The following is a 26,434-nucleotide window of genomic DNA, read 5'->3' as shown; positions in this document are numbered from 1 at the left end:
AGGGGGGTGAGTCTATAAGATTTAATAATCATAAAACAAGAATGAACATTTATGGAATGCTTACTATGTGACAAGATACTGTGCAACATGTTTGTTCTATATCAGCTCATTTAATCCTTATCACAGCCTGATTATTTATTATTATTACTATCTTCTTTTTACAGATGAGGAAGCAGAAGCACAGAATGGTAGACTAGGACTCTAAACCAGGAAGTCTGACTCTGTAATGCACTAGACTGTGACAAACTGTGATCCACATTAATTCATTCATCCTGCATTCAATCATTTCTTCACTGAGCACCTACTCTGTGCCCGGCCCTGTGCTCATGCTGGCGAACTAGAATTAATGTGAAAGACACAGAGCAACCTCAGAGGATCATGGACCTGAAGGAAGACCTCACAGGAGCCTTTACAAGTGTGAGGAGTGGCACTGGAGAGAACGAGGTCTACGAGCCATGCAGACAGCAGGTGCCTCTCCTACCCTGGGACTGGGAGGGGAGTCAGGCAGATGTGTGCAGTCAAGGAGGGCTTCCCTGTAAAATGACATATTTGCAGATTCGGGAAGGCAAACAAAAGCAAACAGCCTAGCCTAGGAGATAGGACTTGGTGGTGCCCGCACAGAGGCTTAGGACTCTTCTGCAAACATGGAACAGGGCTGGGGAGAGAGGCAGGAGGTGGGGCGGGGCAGAACGAGGACAGGCGAGGCCAGCTTGGTGGGCTGCTTGTTCCCCTGTGCCCAGCAGAGGGGACAGCTCTAAAGATGGGCCTGGTCCCTCACCATGGGACTCACCCAAGCCACCAACAACTCTACCTGCCTCTCTGCAGTGCCAGCTGCACAGCACAGGTGCTCATCGCCCATCGTCAGGGTCTGCTCAGTGAGGCTTAAGGGTGCCCAAGCCCTTGCTGAATCAACTGCTTCTGAGTTGCTGTTATAACAAGAACATTCTTAAAAACTGGAAAGCAAGGAGAGAAGCTTTACAACAATGCCCAACGTTTCGCCACTCAACGAGAATGATGTTTGTAACTCTGTCTTGCCATCCTTTATACAGAGGTTACTGTTTTGCATACTTGTAATCACAGTGTTTACACAACCTTGTGTTTTTTCTACTTACTGTATAAGCATTTACTCCACAAATTTAGAGCTTTCATTGTTTTCTTAATTCCCCATTGTTGGGCATTTAGGTTAAATCTTTATTTTTAACAAGGACTAGCTTTGCATGTGATAGTTCTCCATTGTGAGAATTTTAAACAGATTTCTGAAGTGGTTAATAAGATGAAATGGTTTAATTCAAACACTCTGGATACCATACTCTATGATTCCCCCAAATTTTGTACCAACTGATAGTCCCATGAGTGATGCTTAAGTGATGTTTCCTCATTTTACCATTATCAGCTTTGGATGTTGCTATTTAAAATAAATATTTCCTCGTTGAGTGGGACCTACACCAAAATGCTATGATGCTGCACCACTGCTGCGCTTTTCCTTGATTGCTAATGAGGATGCATGTTCTTTGATGAATTGGTTAATTGCCTTTCTTTTCCTCCTTAATTGTCGTTTGATGTCCTTTGCTCATTTATATGTTAGGGCTCTCTTTGGAAATATCTTTGCATGTGTTCTTAATATAATAAAGATGCTTGTCTGTAAGGGAGTGTTGCTGGATGAATAGATGGTGGAATAAATGCTACTTGTTGGTTTGTCATATTTGCTGCAAGCATTTTCTCCCATGTTTAGAGGAATCTTGCAGTGCCCCCTGTAACCAATCTGAGTAGCAGAGCCCCCCTACATATACTCTGCCTCGGGGCTGCTTTAAGCCTAATTCATTACTGCCTGGCTGTCCCCCACATCATTTCCTCTGGGCTTAAGTTACTCAGGATCTCTAAATATTTGCAGTGTAAAGAACAAAACCAGAGATAGTTCTTGGGAACCTTGGTCCTTCAACCTCCTTCACCCCAGAGCACAGCCAGGGAAGGGGTCAGCATGCAGGGCTGTAGCTGAAGGAGAGCTGCAGAGAGGAGGCAGCTGGCTGCCCAGACTCCACAGACTACAGGTAATAGGCAGAGGGAGGAGCTGGAGAGGGAGAGGCACCCACCAGGCTTGGACTCAGAGCCAGCAGCCACACAACACAATGGAAGCAGGTATTTTGGGTTGATCCACCATGTCATGAGTGGTGATGGGGCCAGACAGGTTACTAGAGCCCAGGATCTTGCTCTGGTCTAAGTAACTAGATACAGGACACAGAGACAGGAGGCTGGCTAACATTAATGCACAGGGAGATCTTGTATGCAATCAACCCCATTGCTGGGTCTCAGTTTCCTCATATGTACAATGAGGGCCAGTTGTGGCCTCAGCCCCTACTAGTGCTGAATTCTAGGATTCCTATCCTTCCAGGGAAGTAAAAAGGACTCCTCTTCTGAAAAGAAGGTCTGTTATGAAAAGAACTAAAAGAATGGGGGGAGGAATTGTCCTGGATCCCAGCTCCCAGGGCAGAAAACCAATCAAGACCCCTTTCTCAGCAGACCAAGGAGGTAGTGTCCAGACAACCGTGGGATCTCCTGGAAAGCCACACTCCTGCTATCACCATCTCCCCCTCCCAGAGACTTCACCTCTAAAACAAATGCCCTGAGGAGGAACTGGCCTCCCTGGGAATATGGACTCCCCATGGCCACCCCTACACACCCCCTGCACACACGCAAACATATAACACACTTTCTCACATGCAACCTTGCAGCCTGTGCAGCCTGCATTCAGTAGTACTCTCACACGCTGAGCTTTTGCCTGAAACATGTTTGTATTTACTCCACAGACATGGAGAGAACCCCTGCTATGTGCCAATCACTGTTGTAGACACTGAGGATGAGCAAGGCAGAGACCCGCAGACACAGACAGATCATCCACAATGCACCCTCAAATAAACATGAAAATGTACAATTTGAGGTTGCTGCACATAAAATGAATAAAGTAAAATCGGTGGCAACACAGGGAGGGACTGTTGTTGGGGGTATGCTCGTGTGATTGGAACTGGACGGTGAATATTGGAGCTGAGGCTCAGTGAGGAGAAGAGGGTTGTCTGTCAGTCCCTGGGGAGGAGCACTGCAGGTGGAGAGGCCAGTGAGCACAAAGGCCCTGAGGCAGCAACACGCTTGGATGTTTGAAGATAAGACAAGGTAGAGTGGCCAGAGCACAGCCTGTGGGGAGCATGGCAGGTGCTGGTCACAATGGGGTATGCACTGCTGGGGACTTGGCTTGGACTCTGCATGAGATCAGGAGCCAGTAAAGGGCTCAGAGCAGGGACTTCCCCAGGAGATCACTGTGTGAGCAGAGGGGTCCATGAAGGGCCAGGAGTGGCCTCCCTCCTGTGGTCACTGGTTAATTCCTTTCCATCCTTCATATCTAACTCAATGACCCCTTCCTCCAGGAATTTGTCCCCACCTCGCTACCCTGTCAGATCCCCTGATGAGTCTCCTAGCACCAGGCACCCTCCAGGACACCTCTGCAGGAGTTTCACGCTGATCTCTGTGGTTGTATAGTTAATGTCTGCCTTCCCCACTAGACTCTGAGCTGCTCGGGGACAGGCACACAGCTGCCTTGGCTTACCTCCAACCCCCAGCACCTTGCACAAAGCCTGGCACACAGTGGGTGCTCAATAAATGTAAAGAGAAGAAATAAGTAAATCCCTGGGGTCTCAGCAAAAGTCCCACTCCCTTAAGGAGTGGTGTCCTGTTTCCACTTCCTCCCTCCTCTGTGACCCCTACACTTCACGTCTACCTCTTCTGTAGAACCCAATATGACCATCAATGTGTTGACACCTGCACACACGCATGCACACACATGCATGCACACACACAGGCAAGGCATGTGTGCTGTCCTTCCCTGTACCTCAGGGAACTCCTTGAAGCAGACAGTGCCACTGTACAAAGAACGACCTCACCCATGCCCACCTGCTCAGAGGCCCTCGGCTTGGGCTCACTAGAGAGTCTATGTCCTGAAGGTATGTCACGGGCCAAGCCCCCTCCCTCACCCAGTTGGGCAGCATCCCCCACAGACCCGCTGGCAGCAGGTGCCACATGCTCTCCTGTACCATGGCTCCAGAAGAGCTCACACAAACAAGGGCTCAGCTCTGCTTGCACAGTGGCTGCCTTCTGCAAACCAGAGATCTGCATACACAGACTGAGGAGTGAAACTGAGGACAAACCACTGGGATGTCTGACCTCTGGTCCAGCCCAGGAAGCTGGGGAACTTTGGTCCATATTTCTAGAGCCAACTACTTTTTCCTGTGAAAACTCAGTGCCCATGATTGCTGGTGTTGTTAGATCCCAGTTAATCAACCAACATATTCTTGAAACAAATATGTTAGAAATAAAATTATTAATAAAAAGTAATACTTTACATGCTCTAGGAAAGCTTAGTATTTAAGAAATTCCTTTGCAGCATGAAATGTATTTTTTTGGAAGACAATTGGCAATTTCTATGAAACATCTTAAAATGGGTGTGTGCCACGGCCCCATGATTCTATTTCTGAGGCCTGATCCAATGTATTAAAACCTACCCCAAAATGGAGCTACAAGAATATTTGTCAAACAGCATTGGTTGTAAGAGGGTAAGGTTGAAAACAATCCAAATGTCCAGCAAGGAGTGGTCAAATTAATTCTGGCACATCTGTACCACGCAATACTCTGCATCTAAAATCATGATAATCACGCTAGTCAGCACACGTCAAACACTTACTCTGTGCTGGGGACCACATTAAAAGCATTACAGGCACCATCTCATTTAATTCTGCCTATGCTGTACATATTATTATCATCTCCATCTCACAGATGAGGAAACCAATACCAAATAGAGTTAAGGTATTTGCCCAGAGTCATACAGCTAGTACCTAGGATGCATACTCTGGCAGTTTGACTTCAGACACCAACCTCTCAGCCATGATACTACCTGGCCTCAAATGAAACTCTTAAGGGAGCTATTGTTGTAGCAAGACTAGCCACATGGAGCGATGTTCACAATATGCTAATAGGTATAGCAAGCAGGTTATTAAAGAGTATATGCAGCCTGATCCCATGTGCACATGTGCATGCAAAGCAAAGAGAGGATGCTTTGGGAAGATTTCACCCAAGATTTTACTTGCGTGAAAATGTTTGTTTTCTTCTGCTTGTGTTTTCTGATTTTTCTGGGCAAACGTGCTGCTTCTATATTAAGAAAAATTATTTTTAGATTTAAAAACTAACATAAATGCCAAAAAGCACTCCCTCATACTCATCTTATGCATAAATGCAAATGTGCAGCTATTGGCTTAGCTTTAGGTATAGGCACAACAGCATGCATAGGCACTGCTTGCTTTTCATGGCTCGGCTTCTTCTTGAAGTAGCAAGGGCTCTCCAGCTGGGAAGAGACGACACAGATTCTTCCCACTGCACCCCTCAGCAGTCTGTCCCCCATCATCCAGAAACCCTCTGGACATTTTTGCCTCCAGGGAGCTGCCAGGCTGATGGCATAGAGCTGGGTGAGCTCTACCCTGACTCCAAGAACTTGAAATGATCCACCTCCTGTCTCTGGGTCTCTCAAGGCAGCAAGAAGAGAAGGGCAGACAGGCCTCAAAGCAATAGAGCGGCCCAGGGACAGGAGTCCCAGTTCTGCAGCCACATATACTGAGGACCCTCCTGGCCTAGTCACTTGCTTCCTGGCTCTGTGACCTTGGACAAGTTATTTCTTCTCTCAGAGCATGTTTCCACACCTGTCAAATAAAGAAATTAAAAGTACCAACTTGGAAGAAAAGTACCAATTTGTAAGAATCAAAGTACTAGATAAATTAGATACAAAATGATGGTGCCAGTAAGTAACATTTCCTGGGTACTGATAACATGTATGATTTCTATAGTTCTCACGGCTACCCTATCAGAAACACTGTGACGATCCGCACTTTACAGATGATGAAACAAAAGCTGAGAGCAGTAAATTCACTAGTGCTGGTAAGTAGTGAGGAGGGAATGTCTGCCACCATGGCTGGGTCACACCACTACACCTTGCATTCTGGCACAATGTCTAGAACATGGGAAGGCCTCCATCCAGATGGTTACCATTGTCATCGCTCTCTACTAGGGCTCTCTACCTGGCTTTGGAGAGTAGTGTGAGAGTGAGGACTCCTCCTGGTTCTCCCCAATACCCAGACACTCACACAGCCACCAGGCCACTGACTCGCTTTAAGGAGCTTTCCTTTGGGAGTCACCAAAACTCTCTCCCCAAAACCCACCCCAACCCCCGCACACACACATATACCCTCTTTGAGTCAGTTCCAGTGACCACAGTCAATGAATTTGCTGCTGGACAGTCTATGACAAGCCCCTGTCCAGAACTGGCCTTGTGTTCTGGCCTGGCACGGGCCCTGGGGGGTCAGGCGTGCAGGCACTCACACTTGCAACCTGCTCCAAAACTCTTTTGGGTCTTTGAGGATCTGGGCCCTGGGCCTGGGTCTCCCGGCAGCTCAGAAAAGTTGGCCTGCCTGGCCAGAGAGGGAACCACGCGATTCAGAAAAGCAGTGCCCTTCAGCAGTCTGGGCTCCCCAAAGGCAGAGCGGGACGCTAGAAATGTGTGCGCGCTGTGGTCTGGGTGTGCAAGTGTGCGAAGGATACGTGTTGTGTGAGCGAGAGGTTAGCGGATGTGCGTGTGCGTGTGCGCGCGTGGCTCCGGGTGTGCGCCGCTGCAATAGCGGGTCCTTTCCCTGGGCGGGCGACGGGCGGGCTGGGAAGGTCTCCTCCCCTCACCACATTGAGAAATCTCAGTGAGTCACCGAGTGGTTCTGCATATTAATGAGCTCACTCGCTGCGAGGGCAGGAGCGGATTTAAAAGAGGCCAGGGCGGGCGGAGGGAGGCTGTGGAGAGAGCGCAGAGACAAGCGCAGAGCGCAGCGCACCGCGACAGACAGCCGTGGGCATCCACCGACGGCGCAGCCGGAGCCCGCCGAGCCGGAAGGCGCGCCCCGGGCAGAGAAAGCCGAGCAGAGCCGGGTGGCGTCTCCGGGCCGCCGCTCCGACGGGCCAGCGCCCTACCCATGTCCCTGCTCCCGCGCCGCGCTCCTCCGGTCAGCATGAGGCTCCTGGCGGCCGCGCTGCTCCTGCTGCTGCTGGCGCTGTACACTGCGCGCGTGGACGGTGAGTGCGGGGAGCTCCCCTTGTCGCCGTCTCGTCTCGTCTTGTCCTGGGGAACACAAGCGCCAATTTCTAGGCATCCTAGGATCCCGCGGGGGGTGGTCTGGGTGGGCACCAAGGTGGTCGAGGGGTAGGAGATTCCCTGGCAACTAAGCAGTTGCCCCGCGCTCGCTCGCAGGGTCCAAATGCAAGTGCTCCCGGAAGGGACCCAAGATCCGCTACAGCGATGTGAAGAAGCTGGAAATGAAGCCAAAGTACCCGCACTGCGAGGAGAAGATGGTTATGTGAGTTCTCGCTCCTCACCTTGAGGGGGTGCGCACTGCTATCAACCCGATGCCAGGGCACAGCCTGGGCCTGGGTCTGGCTAACAAACATTTCTCTCTGACTTTGTCAAAGCCCTGGAAAAGCCTTTGTAATTGCCCAGCGAGTCCTTAGGACGCTGGTGAGACCCTCTAGAAGACAGTCGGGTAAGGGGGTCACTGTCCCGCTTCTCCGGAACAGAGCCTCCCAAGTTCAGCCTTGCTAGGATTCAAATGAGTAGTCTCCCTGTTTGTACCATGGGCCACCCACTCTGCTTAGGGCCATCAAGGGTTAAAGGAATCCCTTGTGCCAACTCAGAAAACCTGGGTTGAAATCACTTAAAGCACACTCACACCCAAACTGTGAGGCGTGCTGCCTTCCTGTCACTGGACAGAGGATTAATGCAAACACTATCTTAAATCCTGACTCTCCTTCAGAGCCTTGTTCCAGTCAGAGGCCAGTGGACCGCAAGTTTTTGGCTCCTAGAGATTTCATTTTGAGAACGCTCCACGCGCTTCCCTCACCGACTGTACTCCCTGTGGGTCGAGATACGGAATGCTCTCTTGGGGTTAATGTGCCACATGGCTGGAGCCCTGCTTGGTGGGGATGTGGGGAATGTTGGAAAAACTGGGGCAGAGTGAGAGAACACTTAGTTTCTTGCTCCTCCGCCTTCCCAATTAACCACTTGAGGCCAGCACCTCTGCTTCCTCATCAATACGCTCTTGGCCAGGAAGGGAGCTCTTGGCAAAGCGGCTACCAAATATTTGCCACAGACCATTGGCCCCTCTTCCCCTCCCCCAGAAACAGGACGCACTTTATTCTCAGTCTGGGCAAGTGCCTTCCACCGGCTGGCCCCCACCAGCCCAAAAGCCTTCCACAGTGTCTGTGAAAGCAGGGCACACCCCACCCAGCACCCCACATCCCCCGCCTAGGGGCTACACAGTCAGGCTGAAATTAGGGGAATTCAGAAATCCACTGGACCTGAGCTGACCCCACTGCCTTCCTTCACAGGCACCTAAATTAACACCCTTGTCCTTACCCCTTGCCTTGCAGACCAAATTCAAAGAAAACACCCAAAAATCCTTTTGGATGGGAGCCAAGTGTCAAATGAGCTGGGAAAGGAGCTCAAAGCTCCTCAAGGGTTCCAGTTTTCGGGCTAAGAATGACAGGGGGAATTCCAAGTTAAATCTCACTCGTCTAAGAGCTGAGAACCACTCTATATACCAAGCAAGTTTCTGAGACCTTGCAGGGGAAGAAAGCAGAGTAAAGGATGCAGTGATACCTAAAAAGAACAGAGCCCTCAGTAAATACGCTTGCCCTTTTCCTGGGTAAACTTTTGCACATATAGAGGAAAACTATAGCTAGGCAAGTGCAAGAAAGGCTTTATGGAGCCTTGTGGAAACTTGCAGGGGCCTCAGGAGATCAGCACACAATCCAATCACCCTCTACTAAACCTCCACCCCACCCCACACCCCCCCTCCCCCGCGCCCCCAGCCTCCCACTTCATCCCTGAGGGCCGGGGGCTCCTCTCCCTCTCCATGATCCTAAAACTCTCCAAATCAGATGAGGGGCCAGCACTTTTGCAAAGCAGGTTTTCAGCCACAAAGGCTGAACAAAAACAAATTTTCCAGCTCACCCTGAGTCACCCAGAAATCTCTGCTGAGGCTGGGGGTGGGGGCCAGGCAGGGGCACGGGGGAAAGTTCCGCTTTGCAAGTGGGAGTCTTTGCACCCAGAAGAATCCAGGAGAGTCTGAATTCTAGAAAGAGCCATTTGTGTCATAGGTCCATGGAGCTCTCACCAAAACCCTTACACAGCCTCCCCACCCCACCCCCAGAACTGTGGAGGAGAGGGTCACAGGACTCAGAATTTCTGATAGTTGCTGGAGTCACAAATCCCCATGTCTGCACTCCACAACCAATTTTCATAATCCCAGTATTATGACGTGGCATTTGAGCACTGTAGTGAGAGGGCTGAGTGTCCCTTCTGCTCTCCCTGACCTTCAGGATTTGGGATGCACAGCCTGCACGCTGACCTAACTGAGACAGGGTTTTTATCAGGCATTGCCACGTCCTTTCCTTCAGAATGCAAAAGCAGCCTTGTAGGCAGAAAGAGAAAAGCATTTGCTAAATTCCTGCAGGGTGACTGGGCACAGTGGGAGAGAGAGACAACCAGAGTTCACTCTGAAGCCTGGCCCATGCTCAAGGCTAGAGGAATGACCTGGGTCACAGAGGAGTCCAGTCAAGGCAGGCACCATCACCTGGCATCAGCAGGAAGACCCGCCCCTGCCCCAAGGAGCTTAGGCCCTAGTGGGGACCCCAGAAACCCAGAACACGGAGAAGGGAAGAAAACAGGTTGCCCAGGAACATTATGCCCCCATTCTGGTGGCAAGATCCGATTTTCTTTCCCCATCAATTGGGAGACTGAAGTCATGGGAATCCTGTCCCTTCCAGAACTTAGCCCATATAAGCCCTGACATTTTCCATTTGGTAACAGTGGGGAACTAGCTGACCTCTGTCCCTCTCTTCTCACTCTTTCCACTCTCACTTCCAGTCTCCCTTCTTTGCCCTCCAAGCCCATTCCAGAATCCCAGTCCACCATCATAGCTTGCATGGCTGTGACTCCTCAAGAAATGGCATCCTCACCTCTCGCCTTGCACTTTTCCAAATACCCTAGGTGGTCCCTTATTCCCTCCAACTCCTGTCATGCCTGTGGCCCAGCCCCGGCTTAGAGAGGCTCAGAAGTTCTGAGCAGCAGGCTTGCCTCGCCCTCCAGGCTGGAGCCCCCACAGCAAGGCTACTCTTTCCTCTTGGCCACTTCATCTTCCATGACCAATGACTACTAACAGTAACTATTAATTGTGCATCTACCAGGTTCTGGGCACTTTGTAAAGACTGTATCTTTTAATCATCCCAATAACCCTGTGAGATAGTCCTATTATTGTGCCCATTTTACAGATGGCCAAACTGGATTCAGAGAGCTTACCCAAGGTCCCACAACCAAACTTGAGATTCAGTCCCAGGCCCCTACAGTCTGCACAACACCTGCTTCTCTACCACATGGCTAGGCTTCTGCTGGGTGCTGGGACATTGGCTGATAGAGGCCTGAGATCTTCAGGCTGTGCAGAAGAGAGGTCTTACTCTTCTGCTTAGGGGTGAGATACCTGGCACCTCACACAAGGCCAACAAGACTTTGCCTCAGGATCAGGAGATGCCCAACCCTGAGACAATCTATGGTGGGTCAGAGGGAACTGGGGTTGAGGAGACAGAAACCAGAGTGTCTGCGGGGCATGTCTGAGCCTTACCATGAACTCCTCAAATCCAAAGACAGAGGTGTTGGCATGTGCACCTTGCTGGCATTAGCTTTCTCCACCTCCTGATCCCAGGCTCAGAGGGGCTGGAAGAGTCCTCTGACCTTTGCTCCCCAAAAGAGGCCTGAGCCCTGGAGACAACACACTGCATGAGGTTGGGGGTGGGAGAGACCATCCCAGACTCTCAGGACTCCCAGGGGAAAAGTGAGGGAGGGTTAGGCCCTAATATGGAGTCAGAGAATAAGGGGACAACCAGAACCTTCCAAAGATCCAGGCTGGGAGTGAGCATATAAGTAGGCTCCCTTGAGAGGAGGCAGGAAGCCATAGTCTCTCAGGATCCCGACTTAGCGCAGGGCCACTCACAGGCCACAGGAGAGTCAACATGTTATTCAGCCTCCTCAACCCTCCACCTCATCCTGCTCCGTTTCAGCATCACCACCAAGAGCGTGTCCAGGTACCGAGGTCAGGAGCACTGCCTGCACCCGAAGCTGCAGAGCACCAAACGCTTCATCAAGTGGTACAACGCCTGGAACGAGAAGCGCAGGTACGCGCTGCCTCTGCTCACCTTCCTTCCCGCCAGACCCAGCTGTGGCTCTCAGGATGGGAAGGGACCCCCCGCCACCAGGTCATCTAGCCCCATCTAATTTGTGAACACCCACCACAACATACACAGCAAACAGATACCCAGGCATTGCCTACATACCCCCAGGGACGAGGAACTCACCACTTAACAAAGCTAGCTATGCATCTCTTGTCCATTTGCAAGCATGGCAGGTTTGTCATTTTGTAAACTAAAGTCTGTCTCACTCTAATATTTACATTATAATCTTAATTCCTCTTTTTATTTAAGTTACACAAGTTGTTAAATGGCAGGGTGAGCACTGGCATAGCTCCAAGGGGAGCTCTGAGTATTCAGTGGGGTGAAATGTGACCAATTAGGTGACAGTGTATGTTGGCTATAAAACTGTGCTATAAAACCATGAGGTGCTGAGGATGATCTTTGCCAGAAAGACGTTTTCTTCTCCAAGGTGCCCCACTCCCTCTGCTGCCCAGAAACCTGATAAACTCCTTCCTTTGCAGGTGCTGGAAGGCACCACGGGTTTGGCTCTTTAAAATCAGAGCCACTGTTAACCCAGGCAGGCAGCAATGTTAAAAGTACCAGCACCCTGAACCAGCCCTGTACTTACTGGGCACTGTTTCCTCATAATCAGAAGGTGACTTCCCAGCTCTGGTCTCTTGGGGTCTTATGTCTGTCCTTGGAGGAGGAATCCAGTTCCTAGCTCCCCTGTACCATGTGAAGGTAGCCTGTCCTGCCTCACTCCTCAAATATGCAGAGTTTATTTCCACCTTTGCCTGCATAGTATGATCAGGAAGCGCACACACGCACGCACGCACGCACGCATGCACCATGCAGGTGACTTCCCCAGGAGCTTGTGTCAGCACCCTCTGCTGCAGAGGGGGAAGTCAAGGCTAAATGGGAGAGAGGGGTGACTTGCCTGGGAGCACAGGGCAAAGCAAGGATAGCAAATCAGGCCTCCTGGTGCTACTCCACGAGCTGCCCTCACAGGGTGGAAGGCGCAGCCACAGTGGGTGCCTGCATTGCCCTCCCATCACCCGGCCCAGCCATGCCACACCAAGCTCAGCCCTGTGACCAGCCCTCCAAGAGCTGACACTCAGGCTCAACCGCTGTATCTGAGCCTTTTTTGCTGCCTCCAAAACAGCCTCATCTGCAGTTGCTTGAAATAGAAAGTGATGAGAGCGAGAAATTATTTTCTATAAATCTGATGGGAATGAAGCCCTCTTTCTGGTCAAGCCAGGCAGCTCATGTGGCAAAGGCCAGAACTGCCCAGTCCACTCTCTGTCACCCTCCAGGCCCTGTGTCATCAAAACTGGCAGAAGGCTAATCCCATGGGCAGGTTATGGAAGAGACTAAGGACATCTTGGTCTGACTGCTGGGGGATACTCAAACCTTAACTCACCTTGCTCCTCCCCTCTACCTGAGCCGCAACCTGGAAAAGCAGGCACCCACAGGTCTAAACATGGCCCTGCTTTTTTTTTTCCTGAAAATTCCAATAATAAAAGCAACGAGAGCCTCTCAGCTACCAGGCCTTCTCTCACTTTGCTATAAAATTAGTTCACCCTTCTTTCTTGGAGTGTTAAGGTCCCTGCCCTCCCCACCTCCCTCCCCTGAAAAAAGTTGAAAATATCTTAATGAATGTAGAACAGTAATAAAGGAAGTGTTTGAAGTCCTCTTTGTACAGAGAGAGAGAGAGAGAGAGAAAATGCCAAAGCTAGGTTGGAGAAAGGAGAAGATTATACGGTGGGCTCAGGCCCATGGGTGCCACACAGAGGAGCTCTGTGCACTTCAGAGACCAGAGCTTCCAGGGAGCTTCCGGCCATCACAGGAAGCGCCGAGTCAGGCATTTTATTTCAATGCATAATTCGGTGGTCTTACTCAGAAATCAAGAACAAGACAGAGAAGTGGTAGGCTGAGTGTAAAGTATGGCCCCAGGGCAGCCATGGGGCAGAACTAGAAGAAAGCAAAATATCTAACTGGGGACAGCTTGAGAGGTGAGGGGAAGGTGGGGTTGGGAACCAGTAGAGATGAGGCAATGCAGCCAGGAGCAGGGACTGAGGGGCACAGGCCTCCTGCACCACTTCCCCACCCCACCAACCACCTCTTCTATCTCTAAGAAGCAGCTTCTAGAGCTAACATTCTTCTGGAATACATGCATTCTTTGGGCAAAATACAAAGAAATATATAAGCCTTAGTCAAGGGAGAGAATGCCTCCCACCCTTGCTATTTTCTCTAAATAGAGAGGCCGAGTACAGACGCGGAAAGAAACAAGGAGGTGCGGGAGCAGCCCACCATGCTAGAGAGGACCGCATTCCTGCCACTAACAGTCAGTGGCCACTGGGCAAATCTTAAGTCTGTGGTGCCTCAGTTTCCTCATATGCAAAGCTGGTTTGCTCCATAGGCCTCTGAGGACAAAATGAGATTGTAGAGGTGAGATTGCAGACGGTCAGAAAGGACAAAGCCACACTGGTGTGAGTTTTCATGGTCCCTGGGACCACATCCTCAGAAGGGTCCCTCCCACTCCTCCCTGGGGGTTCCTGTAGTCCTAAGACAGGGGCAGTCCCTGCAGACCAGATGCAAATGAAGCCACTTAGCCAGCAGCTTGTGAACTGCCTGCCTCATGTCCTGAGCCACTTACACATGTGTTTTTTCTCCCTAGGGTCTACGAAGAATAGGGTGAAAAATCTCTGATGGGAAAACTCCAGACCAGTTGGGAGACTTGTGCAAAGGACTTTGCAGATTTAAAAAAAAAAAAAAAAAAAGCCTTTCTTTCTCACAAGCATAAGACACAAGTTATATATTGTTATGAAGCACTTTTTACCAACGGTCAGTTTTTACATTTTATAGCTGCGTGCGAAAGGCTTCCAGATGTGAGACCCATCTCTCTTGTGCTCCAGACTTCATCACAGGCTGCTTTTTATCGAAAAGGGGAAAACTCATGCCTTTCCTTTTTAAGAAATGCTTTTTTGTATTTGTCCATATGTCACTATACATCTGAGCTTTATAAGCACCCGGGAGGAACAATGAGCTTGGTGGACACATTTCATTGCAGTGTTGCTCCATTCCTAGCTTGGGAAGCTTCCGCTCAGAGGTCCTGGCGCCTCGGCACAGCTGCCATGGGCTCTCCTGGGCTTATGGCCGGTCACAGCCTCAGTGTGACTCTGTAGTGGCCCCTGTAGCCGGGCAAGCAGGAGCAGGTCTCTCTGCATCTGTTCTTTGAGGAACTCAAGTTTGGTTGCCAGAAAAATGTGCTTCATTCCCCCCTGGTTAATTTTTACACACCCTAGGAAACATTTCCAAGATCCTGTGATGGTGAGACAAATGATCCTTAAAGAAGGTGTGGGGTCTTTCCCAACCTGAGAGTTTCTGAAAGGTTCACAGGTTCAATATTTAATGCTTCAGAACCATGTGAGGTTCCCAACACTGTCAGCAAAAACCTTAGGAGAAAACTTAAAAATATATGAATACATGCACAATACACAGCTACAGACCCACATTCTGTTGACAAGGGAAAACCTTCAAAGCATGTTTCTCTCCCTCACCACAATGGAACATGCAGTACTAAAGCAATATATTTGTGATTCCCCATGTAATTCGTCAGTGTTAAACAGTGCAGTCCTCTTTCAAAAGCTAAGATGACCATGCGCCTTTCCTCTGTACATATACCCTTAAGAACGCCCCCTCCACACACTGCCCCCCAGTATACGCCGCATTGTACTGCTGTGTTATATGCTATGTACATGTCAGAAACCATTAGCATTGCATGCAGGTTTCATATTCTTTCTAAGATGGAAAGTAATAAAATATATTTGAAATGTACCAAAATTCTAGACTGCTGCCTTTTTTCTATTTAATTAAGCTAGGATGACAATAAAATATTTACCATGTCCTGAAAAAAATAAGGATAAATATGCTGGGAAAGAAAACTGGTATTTCCCAAATACCTGTCAACACCATCACCTCTGTGGAATGTGTGGAGCTGTCATTACAGTTGGGAAGCCAAGAAGCCAGGCCTTGAGGCTAAGGCTCCTTCCCCGACGATTCCTACCCCTGCAGCAGGTTTATCAGAGTGGGTAGGTTGGAGCCCAGGGAACTAGAGGGTCATGATTCCAGCCTCCTCCACGCAAGACCACACTGAGCCTCAGCACCAGAGGGCAGCAAAGAGCCTGGATGCCTCAGCCAAGGGCTCTGCCAGTTCCCTGGGGCTGCCTGAGGACGGCGACAATGGAGGACTGGTGTAATTATTGCCTCCTGTGAGCCAGACCCTGTGTGGAGAGCCTTACATGCCCTATCTCTTTGAATCCTAGTAATGACCACAACGGGGGTGGTCCTACTGAAGCTCCGTTTTACAGATGAGAAAACCAAGGCTCAGTGAGGTATCGCATCACTCATATTCTCCCATTTAGAGAAGATAGTAGATGGGGCCAGTCAAGATGCCCTGGGGTCCAGGGCCCCAAGATGCTAGGGGGACTTGAGGAGGTGGGAAATGCCCACCTGGGAGGCTGTGGGACTCTGGAGCTGGGCATCTGGGAGCCACACCTAGGAGATACTGGAGCTGTTCCTGCTCCTGCCAGGTGGACAGGTGGACAGTAGGGCACACCTCATGGTGCTTCTAGGGACTGCATGAGGTAAGCCCATGTAAAGCACTTAGCAGGATACCAGGTCGTGGTGAGCATGTGGTAATGGAAGACCTTTTTTTTTTTTTTTTTTTTCCTGAGACAGGGTCTCACTCTGTCACCCAGGCTGGAGTGCAGTGGCACAATCATGGTTCACTGCAGCCTCGAACTCCTGACCTTAAGGGATCCTACTGCCTCAGCCTCCCAAGTAGCTGGGACTACAGGCACATACCACCATGCCTGGCAAGATGGGATCTCCCTATGTTGCCCAGACCAGTCTGAAACTCCTGGACTCAAGTGATCCTCCTTCCACCTCAGTCTCCCAAAGTGCTGGGATTACAGGCTTGAGCCACCATGCCCAGCCAGAGGCTGTTTTAATAAGCACAACACCAGGCCAGCTACTTTGCACTTTGTACCAGCTACCCACAGTGCTGCATCTCACTGTATCCTAAAGTCAACCAGGCCCTGAAACAGGCCTCTCTGCCCTCACTGGGTTCTCCACACCCAGAAGGACTGCTCATGGGGACTTGCCTCCACCCTGTCTGCTACACTAGCAATTGGGAGCCAGTCACCCATGTCCCCTTCACCTTCCCGGACAGCTCCCTGACACGCTGGTTCTGCACACACTTACAAGGACACCCAGCAAGTACCCTGTCCCAGCATGTCCCTGGCAAGGTGCTACCGCAAACGCGTTTATCAGCATCTTATTTCCTCCCGGCACCTCCAAATTACACCACATGTATTCCTGAGGAAGCTGAAGATCAGAGCAGTTGAGAAAGTTGCCTAAAGCCACAAAGCTACCACTCATCACACCCTCCAATGGCTGGGCCTGGCAGCCTTTCCGCTGAGGGGTGTAGGAGGGGCCGGCTGAGGCCACAGTGAGCTGGAGACCATGAACGCTCTGGGGCAGCCCTGCCTTTCCCTTCGTTAAGAGAGAGAAGGTAGACTGGACAGGGAAACCCCGAGACCAACAGACAGAACAGAGTGCGAGAGCCCCAGAAGACAGTGCATACCAGGGCAGGGCAGAGCAGAGGCCGGGCCTCTTTCTGGGAGCCCCGAACCCTACCCGGCCTCAGAGCAACACCAGTGGAGCCTCAGGTGGGAAGGGTAGTGTACAAAGCTGGCTGAAGAGCCCCGGCTGCCAAGAGCAAAAGCCGCTCCAAGACAGCACGGGCCATGGGGTGCCGCATGTAAACAAGCCATACACACTCCCTGTCCTTGCTGGGGCTGTCCTTGTCCTGCCTGTGGCTCTAGTGCTAGGCCACCGTCCTCTAACTCTGCTGGCCCGGATGGTCCCTCCCTTCTCTGACATCCCAAGTCACGGATTGGATCATTACTAACAGTAACAGTGTCACCTCATACCGGTCCAGCCACTGATCCAGGCACTCACTCAAGCACTGGCCCCACATGCTCTATCTGCACTACCACAATGCGCTTTGTGACCGGTGCCCAGACAAGTGAAGCACTTCGCTTAGGAGAGCAGAGGAAGTCCCGGAAGTCAAGCCTCAGCTGGTCAAAGCGCAGGCAGGGTGGAGAGTCTGCGTGTAAATGTCTCCATTCCCTACAGAGATGGGGTCCCGGGAGAACAGAGGCTGGGCTATGCTTCCAGGGAGAGCTTGGGCCCTTTCCTCCAGCAGACAGGGATTAGCCTGACCACTAAGAATAGATTCTGAGCCCAAACACCTCACCAAACACCAAAGGAGGACCCACAGGCGCCTGGAACTGTGCGAGGTTCCAGAGAAGAATCTTCTTTCCCGGGGTTACAGACCTGTTTCCTGGACCTCTTCTCCTCTGGGCCTCCCAGTGTCCCTATGAGGTGTCCACCTGCCAGCTTCCAGGAAAGAGAGTAATCCTAGTGCAGCAAAGTGAGGCCAGGTGGCCTTTCAGCGTGGGCTCTGCACTGGTGGCTCTCATGGGCTTCCCTTGGTAAGAGTGAGCTTCTCCTCTGCACATAGTGCAGACCCGGCCCACATACAGGCCCCACCTCCTCTGGAGCCACTGCTTCCTCACAGTTAGGCTTGTTTTGGATCCAAATGCCATTGCCCCTGACTTCCCACAGGCTCGTCCTGAGCAGGCCCTGGTGCTGCAGTGGGCTGACACCAGCATGGCCATGTTCTCAGAGAGCTCCAGCCCAGCCCTGCAACTCAACTCCTCCATCTCACCTGACCGCTCTCAGATGTCCTCCACTCAGAGCTTCTCCTGGTCACCCTGGACTGACTACATAATTTGCAAGGCTAGGTGAAAGAAAAAAAAAAAAAAAGATGCAGGCCCCCTATTCAAAAATTATTAAGAATTTCTAGACGGCAACAGGAGGGCATTAAACCAAGCATGGAGCCCTTACCAGACGTGCTCTGTGCAACTCACATGTCGCAAGCCCATGGGGCCCAACCCTGCCTCCAGTATCAACTCTAATACCCATATGGGTGACTCATTTTGGTCCTGAATTATTACATAATTTGCACTACAATTTAACAGTTTTATTTTAACCTGAACATCTAAGAAGAAGCCCTTCTTAGAAACCAGGAACTGTGTCATATGCTGCTTTGTAAAAACCTCCCAGAATCTATGATAGCACTTACGAGGTACTCAAACACAGTTGAATTAATACTAGGATCATAGGGAGATACCTGAGAACACGCTTTCTTCACGCATTCCTGAGCTACTGCTATGTGCAAAACTCTGTGCTGGGCACCATGGGGAACAGAGGTATGATTGGCTGTGCTCCTTTACCCTCAAGGACAGAGTTCAACCATTCATGCACCCAGCTACTGTTGCATGATTAAACATCTGCTCTGCGCTGGATGCTGGAGATGGCCCCTCCAGAAACTCAGTCTACAGGGAGGCAAAGAAGCTGCCTGAAACTGCTGTTGGTCTGACTGCCAGACAGACTCATGGCAGGCTCTGGGGCAGCCCCAAAGGGGCGGGTGCCTCACCCAGGCTCAGAGGAGGAGACCCCTGATCAAGACCTCAGTCAGTCCTGGGAAGGCTCATGGTAGATTGCAAGTCATTATCAGGCAAGAAAAAAAAAAGGTGCTGATTCCATCCTGGCTCTCACATGGCCCGTCGCCGCCATGCTCATATGCAATGAGACGGACTAACTGCAGTAGAGCACCACGGGCAGAGAAGTAGAGAACCCTGGGGGATTCAGAGGAGGCCCGGGAGCATCTGCCATGCCCCAGATGCATGTCCACAGAGCTCAGCCCCAGCCTCAGTCCCCACTCCCCTCTCACCCAGCTCCCTTCTCTCCTGCCTGTCCTGCAAGGACACCGTGATGGGGGCCTCCGGAACCTCAAAGGCAAAGAAGCCCACACAACCTTTCCTGCTCAACCTCCCACACAAAGAAGACACTGTGCTGCTTTTAGAGCCCCTGGGGTGTTTTCTTCTCCTTCTGTTTTTGAAAAGTTACATGGATATTCTTGGAGGTCTTCAAGAAAACACTAAAACCCTAAGCTATTTTCTTGCTTTCAAAGTAACATTTCCCAGCTTCCTCCACGCAAGTCCGCACTGAGCCTCACCACCAGAGGGCAGCCGAGAGTCCGCGTGTCTCAGCCAAGGGCTCTCCAAGTTCCCCGAGGCTGCATGAGGAGGGCGACAAGGACAAGTGTAATTATTACCTACTGTGAACCAGACCCTGTGTGGAGGGCCTTACATACCCTATCTCATTGAATCCTGGTAGCGACCACAACGGAGGTGTTCTATTGAAGCTCCGTTTCACAGATGAGGAAACCAAGGCTCAGTGAGGTGAACACATCACTCATATTCACACAGCTAGCAGGTGAAAGAGACAGGATTCAAACCCACATGTGTCTGGCTCGAAGGAGACTGTCTGCTCTCCGAAGTAGGCAGTGTCTTACAGTTCCTGTCCACCCCAGCCCACAGGGTGCTCCACTGTGCTCTCGTGCTCCGCCTCGGGGCTGACCCCGTTTATCAAATGGGGAATAATCATCCAGTTAACCTGGGCCACACGAACAACCAGCCTCAGCCAGGTTTGTTTTGCCGGTGTCTAGTTCTGTCTCCTACAGGCAGACGCCTGCAGAAATCACATGCTATTCTAGGGCATCTCCCCCTGATCCAGAAAGGGAGCTCCGGAGCTGTGAAACGGCTGCTCCAGCTCCCATTTGGTAGACACAAATTCCACTTGAGTAGAGGAACAGCAGAGTTAGTTTCCCCCAACACCAAATACAGTAAAGAAGCAAAATGACTATGATGTTGTCAAGTTCAACTCAACGTTTTGGTCAGAAGCAAAATGATCTTCTGTTGGGTAAAAAATCAATTCAAAGCTGAATTTCAAATAATCTGCCTCACTTCACAATGAGGACAGGGTTGATATTCCGGGATGAGTGGTAGGCATGTCTAATTAGATGCAGATGAGACTCTGATCTAATATTCAAAGTTATTCCCCCAGAGCAACGGGATGGTGAAGCAACAAGCTCTTTCTTTCAACCCATTGTTACTTAAAGGCAGCCCTCACACAAGAATCATTTCTAAATCACAAAGGCTTTTTTCCCCTGAAATAATGGCCTGCAAAGATAGACTGGAGTTAAGTATTCACATTGGTACAGCCAAAAAAAAATTTCATAAGCCAAGAAAATTATGAGACAAAGCATATCCTTCAATTCATTTATAGGTACTAGGGTACCCATCCTGCTGATTCCACATATTTTGAGGGGAGCAAAGTTTAACCAACACAATAGCAACAACTGCACTGTCTCACCAAACTCCACTATTAGTCCTGTTTTACAGATGAAGAACTTAAGGTTTAGAGAAGCTAAATTGTCCTGGGCAGTGTTAAAAGTTTTGGACACTCCTAGGTTGGATGACCATATATTCTGGTTGGCCTGAGACAGTCCTGGTTTATGATAACTGACCCAATGCAATTACGAAGAATGTTCCCTTTCACTCTCAAAAGAGTCCGAGTATGGCTGATATACTGTAAATCACTCCACTTACAGGGCCTAGCAGAAAAGTATATACGACGTCTAAGGAATGATCAGTCAACCTCTCCCCTTGCATCACCAACTCCTAAGTGAGTTTGGGCCCTTTAGAAGTTATGCTAACTCTTTAACGCCATAGAGTACCCTATAATCCCCTGTTCCAGCCTGGCCTGCCTTCCCTGCTAGACAAAGGGTGGATCTGATGCTGTCAGATTGTTCGCTGGGAGGCACCAGGTATTTTGGAGACTCATCTGTTCAATGAAGAACTACATGAAAAACACTGTCCTCTCTCCATATGTCTGCCCATATGAGATTCCCCAGACAATTTAAGCATCAGGTTCTGGTTTCAAGAAAACAAAAGTCAGCCAGGCAGCTGCACTTCCAAGAGGACTGAGGCAAACCTATCCTTGACAATGTGGTTGGCATGTGCTTTAAGTGAGGGATTAGCTACTTCAGAGGAGTGGTAATGGGATATGGGCTTTCGACATCCTATTCCAATTCAACGAGGCTGCGGAAGGCTGAAGCACACTGAGAAGGCTGGGGGATCCTTCCAGACCCACAGGCGCAGCAGCTCCCTCCCCAGGTTTCGGTCAAGTCTGCAGTGTTAGCTCACCAGAAGGCCGCTCACTTGCTCCCTTTCTTGAGCCTGAAGGAGCTGGGGGGCAAGAGAGGGAGGGCAGAGACGTAAGATGCAGGCCAAGGGGTCCCTGCTGGTGTAACAGCCTCTCTGAGCCACCTGGAGTCAGGTAGCTCTCGGGTGGCTCCTGAACCCTTCAGGTTTACCACCTCAATTTCCCTCTCTGTGTTTAGCCCAGGGCCAGAGCATTATTCCTGGGGCTTTAGGAAATGTCCAGCTGCCACTGTCTTACCTGGATGCCCACCCACTCCAGATGCTAGGGGTTTTCTGCACTTCCCTGGAAACCTATTCTAATGGCTTTTCATGGGAACAGATACACAAAGGGACCCAGACCCCCCAGCCCAATGTCCACCCCCAGGTGTCTGCAGAGCTGTCCTCAACCCTCTCCTTCAAAGTCTAGGGGCCTGTGGGCAAAATAATTTCTCCCAGTCCCATCTTTACAACTATAGTAAGTATTAAATGAGCCAAATGTCTCAACACAGAAAGGAGGCAGTAAATAAATGGTAGTTGTGTGTTATTATTATTACTATTATTATTATCATCTGCCTTTAAAATGTCCAAGCGAAACTTTAGTTTTATATCCTATAAAACCTGGATTAACCTACCTAGAATAACTTTACTTTTTTTTTTTTTTTTTGTCCTGAGAAAAAGTCTTGCTCTGTCGCCCAGGCTGGAAGGCAATGGTGCGATCTCAGCTCACTGCAACCTTGGACTCTCGGGTTCAAGTGATTCTCCTGCCTCAGCCTCCCAGATAGCTGGGATTACAGGTGCATGTCACCACACCTGGCTAATTTTTGTATTTTTAGTTGAGATGGCCTTTTCCAACAGGCTGCAAGGCTAAATTTAATTCTGCGGAAAACCGTTAATCAGCAGCTCCACTGAACACATCTCTGTGGATTAACACAAAGAGCAGGGAAAGGCAGTCCGGGCCCAGAGCTCACACTGAGGAGAAAGATCGAAAGCGCCATCTTGTGGTGCCTTTGCAACTTGCGTGCCGCTTGCAGCCTGCGGTGGGTGCCCTGCGGAGGGGAAGGCAAGGTGGAACAGAGGGGCTTCCCCTTTTAGCCCAGTTATTGATCATAAAAACCAAAGTAGAATGCTTCCTCGCTGCAAAATCTAACCCTCGGAACTAACAAAGAAACTATAATGTATCGGATAAGAGCACAGCTCCAGAATCAGAAAGAGCTGCCTAGGTCTGAATCCTGGCTTGGCCACTTACAAACCACGCAACTTTGGTCAAAGTCTCGCTTGGAGACTGTTTCTCTAGTACTTAAATGAGGATAATAACTGGGCCTATCTCGTAGGGTAGTTAGAAGGACTAAACCTAATCATGCACATAAATGCTTAGCACGGTCCCTGACTGCCTACAGTCCCTTAGAACGCACATTACTATATTTCTCAGTTTTATGACACCATTGATGGTAAGAAGCAGCATCAATTTAATATAAGACGGAGGTAGGCGTGGGGCTGCGGAGGGCTGGTAATCCACTACCTACGATACACACATTTACTAGAAGGCATATTTTGATTTCAGAGATGTTAAAATAGGAAAGGGAGAAAGATCATTTTCGATCTTAGATCTTGCTGCACCGTGAGAGCAACTGAGTCACGTGGGCTGCCCTGCATTGAATCTGAGAACACAACACACCACCCTCAAAGCTGGCACTCCTCTCGAAGGCAGAAAATACAGTCAACAGTCACCTCCTTAGGTGCCCGAGGGAAGGATTTCGCCCATTCCTGCTACCCTCTGATTGGGCACGCACCTCTGGGAGGGAGTCAAGGAGCCCCAGGAATCCACAGTTTCCCTTATTTCCCCACAATTGGGTAGCTGGGTAATCGGTAGCTGCTGATAATTACAGGTGGGTAAAAAAGTAGCCACAGGGCTGAGATCAGGAGGGGCCTGAAGACTAGGAAAATATAAAAATGAAAGAAGGGAAAGCAGCTCTTGCCTTGCACCAGGCACAGTGCACAGGGAGGATTAGGGATTTTCCAACATTTCCAGGAAGACATGTGGAATGCCACTTGGTAACACTCCTCCCATTTCAAAAGCTACAGGGCTATAGGGCTACCATGCCCAGGTAAAATGCCTTCATATTAATCAGATTTACTTAACCCTAGTAGGTGTGACTATTGTGGCTGTCCTCAAAACTAACAGTTAATGAAACTTACTCCATGCCAGGCAGAGTGACAAGCACATTGTTTTATGTAACCTGCACAACCAGCCTGGGAAGTAGGCACTGCTGTAATCTCCGTTTCACAGAAAGGGACGTTGACGTCCAGAGAAGCTGCGTAACTGACCCTCCTCTTCATCCAGCATGCCTCTCCTCCCCGTGAAGCCCAAGGGAGCTGTAAATCACGATTCCATGCCTTCTGATGCTAGCCATAGGGCTTGCGTGCACATGACCCAGGTTGGCCAATCAGAGCCCAGGATCCTTCCCCCAGCCCATTGATTGGCTCAGGTATGGACACCTGACCCAAGAAAGCCAATCAGAGACTTCACAAGATTTACTAGGTGGAAGCTGGAAAAAGAGGGCTCTTTTCTCTTTGGGTCCCCAAGCTTAAAGACTTGGACTCAGAGGGCCAAAAGTTTGTGTTGAGGTCCTGTGAAGAAAACCTGCCTGAGACCAAAGCCAACACACAGAAGGAATCAGAGCAGAGAAATGGAGTGACGGGATTAAGACCGCATGGGTTAGCCCCTGGATCTCGCTTTGCCTCGTACAGCCCTCTCTCTAATAAGTAAAGACAAAAAAGAAAAGATGTATAAAGCCCCATTGCAAAAAATAAATAACTTTATAATTACATCAACTTTATCATTAACAAGGCTTTAAAAAACAAGTAACTATGAATAACAGCCCCCACTGGATTCAAAATTGAAATAATCACATAATGTAACAAGGTTTAAAGCCATGGATTTGAACCTAATAGAGTAAAATAAAAAGCTAGCATGGAAGAAGGATCTCCATTAAGAGTGATTGCTGAGCATAACAGAACCCTTTCTGGGTGTTTTGTGTTATCAAATATCTCTCTGCAGCAACTCTTTCCAGCGTGGTATTATAGAAATATCTTCAGGAATTGCTGAATAAGTCATTTAAGTGAACAATCCCATTTCTAGGAGTCTATCCTAAGGGAAGAATTTCAGTGGAAGAAACTGATATCTGCATGGAGATGTTCACTGAAGCGTCATTTACCACAGGTAAAAATAAATAAATAAAAATAAAAGGAAACTGAATACTCAAAGGTCGGGATACAATTATGTATATTATATACACAATTTTACTAAGTATATACAGCTAGTGAAACTATTCATGTGAAAACTATAGAAATATTTATTCAAATATTTGTTGAACACCAATAATAATTTGCTGAGTTTTGATTATGGGCTGTTTTACATGCTTTCTGACATTTAATCCTGGAATCATTTAAATGTTAGGTAGTTTTTTTTACAATCATTTTTTAGAAGAGTAATCTAGGGCTTAGAGAAATGTATAACTTTTTGGTGAAAGTGGCAGACAAAGAATTTGAACCTAGTAGTGTTAGTGCAAAGTCTAGACACATGCCCACTCTGCTGCACACCACAAACCAGGTGAGCTGCCGAGAGAACCTCCTGAGTTATGCGTATAGGCAGTGCATGGCTTTTGTGGGAGCTCCTTTGTCTGTTCAGATGTCCTTTCTGGCTCACATTCTAGGGGGAGGCGGAGGAAGGGGGTTTTATTCAGCATCTACCAGGGGCAAGGTCCTGTGCTAGGTACTTGGTTTCCATTGTCTAATTTTTCCTTTGCAGTGATCCCTAGCGGGGAGATGTCACAATCCCTTTCCATTTCTAAGGAAGATCGAGAAGTTTGCTCAAGGTCAGGGGCACCAGTCCCTTATTCACATGTGTAACCAGCAGGTGAACAGGGGAAACCATGGAGACCTGTTCAGTCAGAGCAGAGTATAGGGAGCTGGGAATGGTCTGGGGTAGTGGGTAGAGGCGGAGCTTTGAAAGATGGGCAGAAGGATATCTGCACTATAAATCAAGGGTGGGTGCAATGGAGAGAACAACTATATTATATAAATGGCTACCGTTATTGCCTTCATACTCTATGCCAACAGTATCCACGATTATCTCACCTCATTCTAATAATGGACCTCCAATCCAGGCATTATTATTCCATTTTACAGATTAGGACACCCAACAAGTCAGTGACACACCAGGCTACAAAGCTAAGTAAAGCTCCATCCTCTCTCCACCGCAGCAGGCAGCCTCCCCAGCACCCAGCAAGTGCCGCCCCTGGAGGGTTGAGTCTGTGGTGCGGGTCTGAGCACTGGGAATGGAGGGGGCTGGGATAGTGTACCCCATGTGGCTCCTGGGGTCCCAAGATTCCAAACAGCAGCAGCACAGCTGGTGAGAGACAGTAGCCTAGCGCCCCTCTAATTGTCCCTCTTTATGGTGTTCAGCTAAGGACTCAGAAGAAACCAATCTTTGTATCTTTTCATGGTTAAAATTCTACATAGAACCAAAACCTGAAAGCAGCCACCAAGCCAGTCTTTGTTGGGTTTCTAGGCAGTAAGGACGCTGCATCTCAACACTTAGCACTCTGACCAAAGGGACTCGGTGATTCAAAGGGGAACTCAACAAGAGCCTTTTTCTCCCAAGTCCTGGCAATTTCCGACTCATTTTTAATCCCCGGAAAAAACGTTGGATCAATTTTCTCCACATCGCAAGGTTGTTCCTTCGAGTTCAGAAACTGTTGGCAGAAGATTTTCATGAGTAATTGAGCAGTTCCCATTTTCTACCCCGTTCTAGTAGAATCAGCCCGTTTTTTAGAACACCAAAACGTTCATTTTTGAAAAAATTCAATATACTCAGAAAGTTTTTTTAAATTCAAGTGCCTGGAAATCAAAGAAATTGATGCATTGTAGTTTCACAAACAAGC

The 26,434-nt window shown here is 49.3% G+C and overlaps 1 protein-coding gene across 2 annotated transcripts; it reads left to right on the top strand.

The window, feature by feature from the left end:
- The first annotated feature begins 6,799 nt into the window (after positions 1-6,799).
- On the top strand, positions 6,800-15,156 carry CXCL14 (C-X-C motif chemokine ligand 14). 2 transcript variants are annotated; one of them, XM_010359911.2, is made up of 4 exons: positions 6,800-7,149; positions 7,325-7,430; positions 11,185-11,298; positions 13,991-15,156. In XM_010359911.2, exon 4 carries the CDS (start codon positions 14,022-14,024, stop codon positions 14,496-14,498), a length of 477 nt encoding a protein of 158 aa, XP_010358213.2. In that variant the 5' UTR covers positions 6,800-7,149; positions 7,325-7,430; positions 11,185-11,298; positions 13,991-14,021; the 3' UTR covers positions 14,499-15,156. The 2 variants fall into 2 exon arrangements, with proteins under 2 accessions (XP_010358213.2, XP_030783508.1); XM_030927648.1 differs by having other exon boundaries at positions 6,806-7,149.
- Positions 15,157-26,434: the final 11,278 nt, after the last annotated feature.

The sequence above is a fragment of the Rhinopithecus roxellana genome, chromosome 3 (assembly GCF_007565055.1).
Source record: "Rhinopithecus roxellana isolate Shanxi Qingling chromosome 3, ASM756505v1, whole genome shotgun sequence".
In the NCBI taxonomy this organism is placed as follows: domain Eukaryota; kingdom Metazoa; phylum Chordata; class Mammalia; order Primates; family Cercopithecidae; genus Rhinopithecus; species Rhinopithecus roxellana.
The sequence above is the reverse complement of the archived record's forward strand: the minus strand, read 5'-3'. Positions and strand labels throughout refer to the sequence as shown.